Source organism: Procambarus clarkii, chromosome 88, assembly GCF_040958095.1.
Source record: "Procambarus clarkii isolate CNS0578487 chromosome 88, FALCON_Pclarkii_2.0, whole genome shotgun sequence".
Classification (NCBI taxonomy): domain Eukaryota; kingdom Metazoa; phylum Arthropoda; class Malacostraca; order Decapoda; family Cambaridae; genus Procambarus; species Procambarus clarkii.
The window spans coordinates 22,176,685-22,188,860 of NC_091237.1; the positions used below are offsets into that span (position 1 = coordinate 22,176,685).

The 12,176-nt window shown below is 45.7% G+C and overlaps 1 protein-coding gene across 1 annotated transcript in view; it reads right to left on the reverse strand.

The window, feature by feature from the left end:
* Positions 1–12,176, reverse strand: part of LOC123745750 (myb-binding protein 1A-like protein) — a 55,752-nt gene that overhangs the window by 35,642 nt on the left and 7,934 nt on the right. The window contains exons 4-6 of the mRNA XM_045726568.2: positions 5,424–5,618; positions 4,901–5,077; positions 1,029–1,201 (exon numbers count right to left, since the gene is read on the reverse strand). Coding sequence (XP_045582524.1) covers positions 1,029–1,201; positions 4,901–5,077; positions 5,424–5,618 — 545 coding nt within the window. The remainder of the gene's footprint in view (positions 1–1,028; positions 1,202–4,900; positions 5,078–5,423; positions 5,619–12,176) is intronic.

Genomic DNA, 12,176 nt, shown 5'->3' on the forward strand with positions numbered 1-12,176 from the left:
CTGTCTCTATGAGCTTTTAGACAATTTCCATTACCTGGGGGATTGTACATGCAACTATTATCATTCAGTTCTCTAGGGTTACATGAACCCACCCCCCAAAATGTTGCAGCAGTGTGCCTCCAGAAGCATACCTGGAGAGGGTTTTCTACTCCCCGAGTGTGATAACTTGGTTCAACAGGCTGTTGCTTTGAGTGGCCCCCAGGCCAACATATCCACAAAAATCCAGTTGGTCCAGAACTTCTTTTATTATCTTCAAAAGAGGAAATTTTCATGTTGATTTTATCATCTTTGATGTCTTTGGTCGCTTAATAGCTGAGTGGACAGCACTTCAGATTCATAGTCCTGAGGTTCCAGGTTCGATTCCCAGTGGAGGCGGAGACAAATAGGCAAAATGTTTCTTTCACCCTGATGCCCCGTTACCTAGCAGTAAATGGGTACTTGGGAGTTAGACAGCTGCTACGGGCTGCTTCCTGGGGGGTGTAACAAACAGGAGGCCTGGTCGAAGACTGGGCCGCGGGGACGCTAAGCCCCGAAACCGTCTCAAGATAACTTCAAGAAGATCTACAAAGGATGACACAAAACTGTGACTAGTATTTTTTACTAGTATTCTTTGTCTTCTTCTGTGTATAATCCTTCAACTGTAAATAAATATCCAACACTGGTGGAGGTTTATTATTTTGATTTTGCACATGTAAAAAAATATTTGGGGGTTTTCTTTATCTCTTATATTGTTTTATATTCCAATTCTAATTCCTCAGCCTGGTATCATCTCTTCAGTATCTGCTCCAATTTTTCAATCTCCATGTTTAGATTTATTTTGCATCAGTTAACACATCAGTTAACTTCACAATTTGTGAAAGACACATTTCAGCAAATTTCTATGTACTGTACTGTAAATAAGATGACATAAGGATTGGAACTAAACAGATAGTCCAAAGAAAATTTATTCACCCATCTTTGGCACTAACTGCATTAAAACAAAAACTTAAGAATGTAATAATTTGTTCAATACTCAGCACATACTATACCTGCTTTCATCTTGGTTTGCAGCAACCAATTGCAATAATGCAGATGCAAGGCCACGAGCAGAAAAACTAAGATCCCGATCATGTCTGGAGACTGTGGTTAGCAACAGAGCAACCAAAGAGCCAGAAACCACAGCAGCCACCTCAGACCCCTTTCCCAGTTTTGGAAGCACTAACTGTAATATAAGGAAAAATTACATTTTAAATAAATACTTTAAATCACTTTGGAGCTATTGTAGAAGGTATTCAGAGCACTTAATATTCAGTGACTATGGGGAAGTGAGAGCTAGCTCTTCATCTAGCCTAGGTGTACCAGTTGCATTATAATTTAACAAATTTGACATTAAAATTCTTTATTGAATCTGGCTTTAAATATGTGAAAAGAGGTGGCTTAAACAACTACTTTTATCAGCACATTCCACTTGTTGACTGCCTGTTAAGGTATGAGTATTTCTTTACATTTCTTCAAATCACTTGCATTTCCAGCTTCTTATATCCTTGTCCTGCTTTCTTTCAGTTTATGAAGCTGTCCTTCACCTTGTCTATTCCCCTTTGTCTTGTATGTTGTGATGATATGTACTACTGCTTCTTCTCTCCTCTAGGCTTGTCAAATCTAGTTCCCTTAAGAGACCAAACCACAATTCAAAAGATGGAGAAGCGACGACATTTCAGTGCATCCTGGACCATTATCAAGTCATGACAGAAAAAAGGTACAGGCAAATATTAGGTAAGAGATTAAGATGAGAGGTGAAGAGCAAGTAAGAGAGTGGGGTGAGGAGCAGGTAAGAGAAGGTAATGATAGGATGAATACAAGAATAAGGTAAGAATATGATGAATGTAAGAATAAGGAAAGAATAGGATGAATGTAAGAATAAGGTAGAAAAGGAAGAATTTAAGAATCAAAGTAAGTGGAAAGGTAAGAATAAGAAAATTGGGTAGGGAAAAAGCAACCAGGGCAAAGTCTTATCACTTTTGTTAAGAAGGAGTCCTTAACATGACAGAAGAGAGAATTGTTTGTATCTGCAGACTTAACACTTCTTTTGTTTTTTAAAGCCAGTTTCGCCAAAGTAATCGAGAGGAGAAAGACGAACAGGAAATAGAGTAGACACCAGCAGCATTAGAAGCAGGAGCAGCAGTGAACCAGAGTTCTGCAAAGTGTGTTAGTTTGTCGAAAGGGTGAGTTTCACATCAAGGGGATGAAGGGTATTAGTGAGATTTTGGAGTCCAGATACAAGGGCAAGGAAAAGCACAGTGGTGCTAGTGTTGGGAATTTTGCTTAGCTTGATAATAGGTTACAAGTTAATAAAATGTAAGGGAACACCAAGGCGAGAGAAAGATTTATAAATATAGGAAATTTCAGTCAAGAAATTGTGGGTCACTGATGATTCCTCTGAGCGCAGAGGAAGAGAGAGAGAGACAAGAACACTTTTTTGACAGAAGGAGAATGATAAGAAAAGAAGAAAAGGTACATACCACAATGCATGGGTTTGCAGTAAACAGACACAGAGCTGTGAACATGAAAATCAAGAAAAGGAAGGAGGGAATTAGGTTTCCATTTAACTTCGAAATTGATAGGAGCCAGTGTTAATGAGAAAAGAGGAAAGGGCAGAATAGACTAGGGCCATGAGGCCATAGAGCAAAAAACCAGCGTTGAATGTAATGAAACTCCATTTTCTGGGTGAGCCCTGTCGGCACCCTAAAGCTATCCGAACGGATATGTGCTATATTAGTTTGCGGTCATTAGTCACAGGAGCTCTTATGCCTACCGGGAACCACTAGCCAGAACCTGGTCCCTTCAGAGAGGCGCATGCAGCAATGGCCTATGAGCACTTTACGTTTAAATTATGTTATAATTGCCATCGACCGGGAAAGGATCCAGAAAGGTAGGCGAATCAAAACAGACCACTGTCTGGTTAACGGTTAACCTGTACAATCTACATCCCTAAAGATCAAAATAACTCCCCAAGAAAGAAACCAAGCAAGGAACCCTTCAGGTGAGTAGCACTTCCACTCCTCAGTGCTACACCCTCCTCCCCAGGAAGGGCAGACGGCAGCCCACCACTAGTTTTTGAACGATGAAAAACTGCCGACAAGGGAGGGAGGGTGTCAGGGAGCCACCGGGACTCACCCAGAAAATGGCGTTTCATTACATTCAACGCTGGTTTTCTGTGGGGAGCCCCATCTGTTCCCTGAAACCAACTTCCCAAATATAAATAAAAGGAGGGACTTACCTGGGAGGCAGCAGTACCGCAGGTCTCAAGACGAAGAAAAGACAGACGACCACGACCGGTGACCCAAAGTCACACACAGTCAGGAAGGAACTGGAATTTCCAGTTCACTAGTAACCTGGTGGCCAGAACCCTGTTCAACCTTCAAAGCCCCCATGCCCAAATGTCTACCCAAGGCCTGTTGTCAAACCAAGCCCAGAAGATAAACCAGCAGGGCAAAGTTCAGGCTTCTGCACAGCTGTTCGAGCAACCACCGAGAGACCTGGGTCTCCCTCAAAAACAGCTCAAGGCGGGACCCCAACCGACGCCTCTCCACGGCGGGGAGAGCCTTAGTGAGTGCCGTTACGTATGAAGGACAGTGCTCGAATGTGATGGCATGATCACCACCACCAGTTGGGGCAGCAGAGCACACCACCACAGTTGGGGCAGCAGAGCACACCACCACCAGTTGGGGCAGCAGAGCACACCACCACAGTTGGGGCAGCAGAGCACACCACCACCAGTTGGGGCAGCAGAGCACACCACCACCAGTTGGGGCAGCAGAGCACACCACCACCAGTTGGGGCAGCAGAGCACACCACCACCAGTTGGGGCAGCAGAGCACACCACCACCAGTTGGGGCAGCAGAGCACACCACCACCAGTTGGGGCAGCAGAGCACACCACCACCAGTTGGGGCAGCAGAGCACACCACCACCAGTTGGGGCAGCAGAGCACACCACCACAGTTGGGGCAGCAGAGCACACCACCACAGTTGGGGCAGCAGAGCACACCACCACAGTTGGGGCAGCAGAGCACACCACCACAGTTGGGGCAGCAGAGCACACCACCACAGTTGGGGCAGCAGAGCACACCACCACCAGTTGGGGCAGCAGAGCACACCACCACCAGTTGGGGCAGCAGAGCACACCACCACCAGTTGGGGCAGCAGAGCACACCACCACCAGTTGGGGCAGCAGAGCACACCACCACCAGTTGGGGCAGCAGAGCACACCACCACCAGTTGGGGCAGCAGAGCACACCACCACAGTTGGGGCAGCAGAGCATATCGGACTCACAGTCACGAGTATAATGGGAACCAGAGCATTTGCCACATTTGATGTCGTTGGTGCAGCCTTGTGGGGTATGCTGAAAACCTTTATAACGAAAGCACTGAGTGGGACGGGTCACGTACACCTCCAATTTATGGAGGAAGCCACTGATCCAAATCCAATCAGGGGTAAAGGAGTCAAGAAAAGTAAGGAGGGCAGTGCCAGTATCACACAGTTCACCATTAGCCCTACGCAGAAACTTCCTGACACCGAAGATCGGAATATCAGCATCCTGCATTTGGCGCTTTGATGTTGTCCGCACTAATGACAACTCCAAGACCGAGAGAAAGACGCGATCGGAATGCGTGCCAAGTAACAACGGATCCTGAAAACCCTCAACAGGATTGGGAATGTCAAAGGGAGAGATGCTGTACACACCACCATCCGTCGTCATGGTCGTCCGGCAAGTCCACGTTACTGTCAGTTGCATTTGAGCAGACCTTGCACACCATCGGATTAGTCATTCACTTAAAGTCTATACATCTCTTGTTATTTCAATGCAGCATTTGAAACAAAAATCTTTTCAGAACTAAACAACCACTTTGTGTGAAACTCACCTGCAAAACATTAAAGAGCAACTGTATTTTTCCTGTTGAAGGACACTCCAAATAAGGTGCTAATCCAACCACCCAAAACTTCTCCAAGTTAGTGGCTGTCACATGATGATCAGATGTGAGGCTGTGAATAACATCTTCCACCAATGGATGAACCTTAGGAAAATCTGCAGTTGTTTGCTGTAAGAAATTTAATACTAGAATTCAAACTCTGATCATCTAGTTACTGTTAATCTATTATCAGATTCATTTTACTTTAAAAAATTTCCTTTATAACTTTTTACAATTAAAGCTAAATTTAAAAAGTGCACAATTGTACATATTAATAAAAACGAGTTAAAAATATTCATTCTGTGTAACACTTATTATTCAGTATTATGAATAAATTACTCAAACTATCCCTATGTAGCAACAAAATGTATGATTTTTTTAACTCAAAAACTGTAAGAATTAGTTTAAATACATGTAAACCAAAGTAACATACTTTTTTTCATATACATAGTACACAATAATTAGACCTACATACCATTACAATATGGCCTATAGCTGAATAATTGTCTGGATTTAACGTTGAAGTGAGCCACATTGGAAACTTATGCCTCTGATTCTTCAGTAATGCTAGGCGAAGCCATAGTGAGCAAGGAGAGAGATCCTTTACAGATGTATTTTTCTCTTTCTCCATATAGGTCAATATATTCATGTAAACAGCCTTATCTTCACACTGAAATTAAATACCATATTATGAATATTCTTAATTTTAAAATGTAAGACATAGGCATCACCCATTCATGTAGTGTGGGGTCCACGTGTGTTTATGTACTCTGAAAACATTATATATCTTGGGGCCCAACTTAGGGGTTGGAAAGCAGCAGAACAGGGAGAAAGCACCAAAGAAACAGCCTCTTCAGGAAACAGAAGGGCAAAAAAGGGCAGGGCAAACAAGAGAGTTAAGGACCAATCCAAACAAAGCCTGGGCCAGCACAGTCTGCTGATGTGAAATGGACCAAGAAAAACACCACCACTGCCTCCCAAAACAGAATGTACAGTTGTTAGAGCTCCTCCATGTGTGTGGTCAGGGCCATGAGGAGTGTCCAGTCAGGGCCATGAGGAGTGTCCAGTCAGGGCCCCTGCCCTCTGTCCAGTCGGGGTCCAGCACTCCGTCCAGTCGGGGTCCAGCACTCCGTCCAGTCGGGACCCTGCACTCCGTCCAGTCGGGACCCTGCACTCCGTCCAGTCGGGGTCCCACACTCCGTCCAGTCGGGGCCCTGCACTCCGCCCAGACCCTACACTGTGTGGGGTCAAGACCCTGCTCAGTGTGGGGTCAAGACCCTGCACAGTGTGGGGTCAAGACCCTGCACAGTGTGGGGTCAAGACCCTGCACAGTGTGGGGTCAAGACCCTGCACAGTGTGGGGTCAAGACCCTGCACAGTGTGGGGTCAATGTAACGGGGGGTGGGGGAAATAGCTCTATCTTGTCCATTATTCCACCCCCCCCAGTTAACTAACGAGGCCGGGGGAAACAGCTCTCTCTAGTCCGTTATCCCGTCCCCAGTTAGTTAACTATTCTAGAGAACCTCCAGAGTTCCTAAGGCAACCTCTCTGGTTCAACACCTTGTAACCTAGGTATTTGACTACCTAGGTGCTAAGACTACAAGGCGCCGTAACTGGATCAGCTACCCGAAACTCTAGAGAGAACTCTAGAGTACAGAATCATTGCCACAAACGTATAAGAGAAAACGAAAGGAAAGAAATGAATAGTGAAGTAATTAGTGAGGGCTTGGGGTGAGAGGTAGAGAGGTGGGAGGAGCGAGGAGGGTCATTAGCTGAAAGTGAGAGTTTAGAGAGGGGGTGGAGGGAGAGGTGTAGATAGGTAGAAGTAGAAGAGTAGATAGTAGAAGTAGAGTAGATAGTAGAAGACGAAATGCTGCCACCATCCATTCATGATCATTACATACAAGACAAGGAATGGAACTTGCCTGTATCACAAAATTCTCAAAAGATGTTATCATGAGTTCATTATTAGTATGTTCCCTCTGTACCATGTATCATTCTCCAAACATGTACTCATTAAATCATGAAACCAGTAATCACAGAGGCTTTCTCACCTCAACTCAAAATCTCTAGGGAACAAAGTTAAACACAATTTAAATAATAAATTCATAATTATATTTCCCATGAAGTATCATCATTTAGCAATTCAATTAAAATGTTCCAGTTTAATATTTAAAGTGAGTCATCCTCCAAGAATCTGAGAACCCTACAACTTGACTGCCCCTGATCATCACACAACACTTGTAAAACACGACCAAGTCACCTTAATGTTCACTCACCGAGTACTGAGTCTAAGTTGAATAGAGAGGGGGGGGGGGGGTCTGTAGCTTGACAGAGACTGTCTCGCCCCTGCCGGCCGACAGCCTCCCTGGTAGGGACGTCGTCTCTCTCTCGTCTGCTGCTCTGTCTGTTAATGCTTTATGCTGGATAGCTCTCCGAGTTTATATTGGGGAACCTAGTAGCTAACTCCGCCCACAAGTAGATAGCCTCCGGCACTACCAAGCCACTCCTTAAACGTCGGCATGTTTGAAGGCTACCCGGCTCCAATTAAGAGCTTAGCGGAAGCAAGGTGAAATTCTCATGATCTGACCTCAGGTCACTTGGGGTCGTTAACGGTTAGAGGTGTGAGATCTCAGGCAGACAACTGGCGCCTCTCAGATCCTTGTCTGTGACTCATGTACTCTATGTATGTATTAACCTAAACCAAACACTTTTACAGTGTTACATCTCCCCTTCTCCCCGAAAATAAAGTTTTTGCAACACTGCTAAAGCAAGCTAGCTGTGTGCGACAACTTTATTAACGAAAAGAATACATCCTAGCTAAACAAATATACATCATCCTACTCTAAAAAAATGAAATATATAGACAGACGTCCATTGTCTCTGGCTGGGCGACGTCACTGCTTGGTCTTGTAGATAATCCTGTACCACATTTCTTCAACACAACTGCCTCCGTCGCTTCTCCGTCGTTAACGCACAACAACACTTGGTCAACCCGAAAGCCGTTACTACTTGAACTGAGCACAGGACCGTGGAATTCGGTTGTCCCAGCTGATCTGTAATTGGCCCTACGTCAGTCACCATGAGAGACGTATATTGGGGTTCTTCACAGCTATAGGGACTACAAGTTTCGAGACCTTCATATAGTTGCCAACAGTAGAAATCCCATCCTACTCTTCTTCCTCCCTGTTGCTCCAGCACGCCTCCTTCAGAGAGCTACTTCTGACAGCCACATCAAGTCCGCATGACACAGGAAGAATCACTCAACAGAGCAACATGCTAGTAGGAGGGGCGGCCAGTTAAGGCAAACGATCCTGTCTTGCAATTACGCTCCATGCAATGATGCTGACACCAGCAAGGAACACGAGGCATCGTGTCTCACTCAGCTTGTCTTATCTTCTTCTTCTTTCTTCTTTCTTCTCTCTTCCTTCTTCTCTCTTCTTTCTTCTCTCTTCTTTCTTCTCTCTTCCTCCTCCCATGGGTCTTTGACAAGCGACCTGGGGTCCATTGGGGTCCGTCCGTCCTGGGGTCCATCCTGGGTAGACCGATGTTGGTGGGACAGACTGGAGTCGTTGTTGCTCCTCTTCCATCTTTACTGGGTCGTCTGGGGTCGTCTGCAGAACGACCTGGGGTCCACTGGGGTCCGTAAGTCTTGGGGTCCCCTGGGGTCCGTCCGTCCTGGGGTCCACTGGGTAGACCAATGTTGACCGACCGAGAGGGCTGCATCTTGGGGTCCCCTGGGGTGGTGGTGGTGGTGGAGCCATGACCTCCAGGTAGTGGGCTGGTCGTGGTGGTGGTGATAAACGCCCCTGAGTGTGGTACATAGCAGCCGTCTCCCTCTTTTGTATGTGCGTCTCTCCTCTCTTCTGGCTCCCACCTGTGGATGAACAGAAAGGCGACAATATCGTGCTCCCAAGATATTTGTGTGACCCTGTAGTTTGTATAGGGTTACACAGTCATATCATAACGCTCTCCTCCTGGCAACAACTACACTTCAATTTTTAATAATTCAATTAACTCTGAATGATATTGACTTGGTGGAACATAAAACAGTAACAGAGTAGATAGTAGAAGACGAAATGCTGCCACCATCCATTCATGATCATTACATACAAGACAAGGAATGGAACTTGCCTGTATCACAAAATTCTCAAAAGATGTTATCATGAGTTCATTATTAGTATGTTCCCTCTGTACCATGTATCATTCTCCAAACATGTACTCATTAAATCATGAAACCAGTAATCACAGAGGCTTTCTCACCTCAACTCAAAATCTCTAGGGAACAAAGTTAAACACAATTTAAATAATAAATTCATAATTATATTTCCCATGAAGTATCATCATTTAGCAATTCAATTAAAATGTTCCAGTTTAATATTTAAAGTGAGTCATCCTCCAAGAATCTGAGAACCCTACAACTTGACTGCCCCTGATCATCACACAACACTTGTAAAACACGACCAAGTCACCTTAATGTTCACTCACCGAGTACTGAGTCTAAGTTGAATAGAGAGGGGGGGGGGGGGGGGTCTGTAGCTTGACAGAGACTGTCTCGCCCCTGCCGGCCGACAGCCTCCCTGGTAGGGACGTCGTCTCTCTCTCGTCTGCTGCTCTGTCTGTTAATGCTTTATGCTGGATAGCTCTCCGAGTTTATATTGGGGAACCTAGTAGCTAACTCCGCCCACAAGTAGATAGCCTCCGGCACTACCAAGCCACTCCTTAAACGTCGGCATGTTTGAAGGCTACCCGGCTCCAATTAAGAGCTTAGCGGAAGCAAGGTGAAATTCTCATGATCTGACCTCAGGTCACTTGGGGTCGTTAACGGTTAGAGGTGTGAGATCTCAGGCAGACAACTGGCGCCTCTCAGATCCTTGTCTGTGACTCATGTACTCTATGTATGTATTAACCTAAACCAAACACTTTTACAGTGTTACATCTCCCCTTCTCCCCGAAAATAAAGTTTTTGCAACACTGCTAAAGCAAGCTAGCTGTGTGCGACAACTTTATTAACGAAAAGAATACATCCTAGCTAAACAAATATACATCATCCTACTCTAAAAAAATGAAATATATAGACAGACGTCCATTGTCTCTGGCTGGGCGACGTCACTGCTTGGTCTTGTAGATAATCCTGTACCACATTTCTTCAACACAACTGCCTCCGTCGCTTCTCCGTCGTTAACGCACAACAACACTTGGTCAACCCGAAAGCCGTTACTACTTGAACTGAGCACAGGACCGTGGAATTCGGTTGTCCCAGCTGATCTGTAATTATCCCACCGCTGCCACCATTGTAACGGGGGGTGGGGGAAATAGCTCTATCTTGTCCATTATTCCACCCCCCCCAGTTAACTAACGAGGCCGGGGGAAACAGCTCTCTCTAGTCCGTTATCCCGTCCCCAGTTAGTTAACTATTCTAGAGAACCTCCAGAGTTCCTAAGGCAACCTCTCTGGTTCAACACCTTGTAACCTAGGTATTTGACTACCTAGGTGCTAAGACTACAAGGCGCCGTAACTGGATCAGCTACCCGAAACTCTAGAGAGAACTCTAGAGTACAGAATCATTGCCACAAACGTATAAGAGAAAACGAAAGGAAAGAAATGAATAGTGAAGTAATTAGTGAGGGCTTGGGGTGAGAGGTAGAGAGGTGGGAGGAGCGAGGAGGGTCATTAGCTGAAAGTGAGAGTTTAGAGAGGGGGTGGAGGGAGAGGTGTAGATAGGTAGAAGTAGAAGAGTAGATAGTAGAAGTAGAGTAGATAGTAGAAGACGAAATGCTGCCACCATCCATTCATGATCATTACATACAAGACAAGGAATGGAACTTGCCTGTATCACAAAATTCTCAAAAGATGTTATCATGAGTTCATTATTAGTATGTTCCCTCTGTACCATGTATCATTCTCCAAACATGTACTCATTAAATCATGAAACCAGTAATCACAGAGGCTTTCTCACCTCAACTCAAAATCTCTAGGGAACAAAGTTAAACACAATTTAAATAATAAATTCATAATTATATTTCCCATGAAGTATCATCATTTAGCAATTCAATTAAAATGTTCCAGTTTAATATTTAAAGTGAGTCATCCTCCAAGAATCTGAGAACCCTACAACTTGACTGCCCCTGATCATCACACAACACTTGTAAAACACGACCAAGTCACCTTAATGTTCACTCACCGAGTACTGAGTCTAAGTTGAATAGAGAGGGGGGGGGGGGGTCTGTAGCTTGACAGAGACTGTCTCGCCCCTGCCGGCCGACAGCCTCCCTGGTAGGGACGTCGTCTCTCTCTCGTCTGCTGCTCTGTCTGTTAATGCTTTATGCTGGATAGCTCTCCGAGTTTATATTGGGGAACCTAGTAGCTAACTCCGCCCACAAGTAGATAGCCTCCGGCACTACCAAGCCACTCCTTAAACGTCGGCATGTTTGAAGGCTACCCGGCTCCAATTAAGAGCTTAGCGGAAGCAAGGTGAAATTCTCATGATCTGACCTCAGGTCACTTGGGGTCGTTAACGGTTAGAGGTGTGAGATCTCAGGCAGACAACTGGCGCCTCTCAGATCCTTGTCTGTGACTCATGTACTCTATGTATGTATTAACCTAAACCAAACACTTTTACAGTGTTACATCAAGACCCTGCACAGTGTGGGGTCAAGACCCTGCACAGTGTGGGGTCAAGACCCTGCACAGTGTGGGGTCAAGACCCTGCACAGTGTGGGGTCAAGACCCTGCACAGTGTGTGGTCAAGACCCTGCACAGTGTGGGGTCAAGACCCTGCACAGTGTGGGGTCAAGACCCTGCACAGTGTGGGGTCAAGACCCTGCACAGTGTGTGGTCAAGACCCTGCACAGTGTGTGGTCAAGACCCTGCACAGTGTGTGGTCAAGACCCTGCACAGTGTGTGGTCAAGACCCTGCACAGTGTGTGGTCAAGACCCTGCACAGTGTGTGGTCAAGACCCTGCACAGTGTGTGGTCAAGACCCTGCACAGTGTGTGGTCAAGACCCTGCACAGTGTGTGGTCAAGACCCTGCACAGTGTGTGGTCAAGACCCTGCACAGTGTGTGGTCAAGACCCTGCACAGTGTGTGGTCAAGACCCTGCACAGTGTGTGGTCAAGACCCTGCACAGTGTGTGGTCAAGACCCTGCACAGTGTGTGGTCAAGACCCTGCACAGTGTGTGGTCAAGACCCTGCACAGTGTGTGGTCAAGACCCTGCACAGTGTGTGG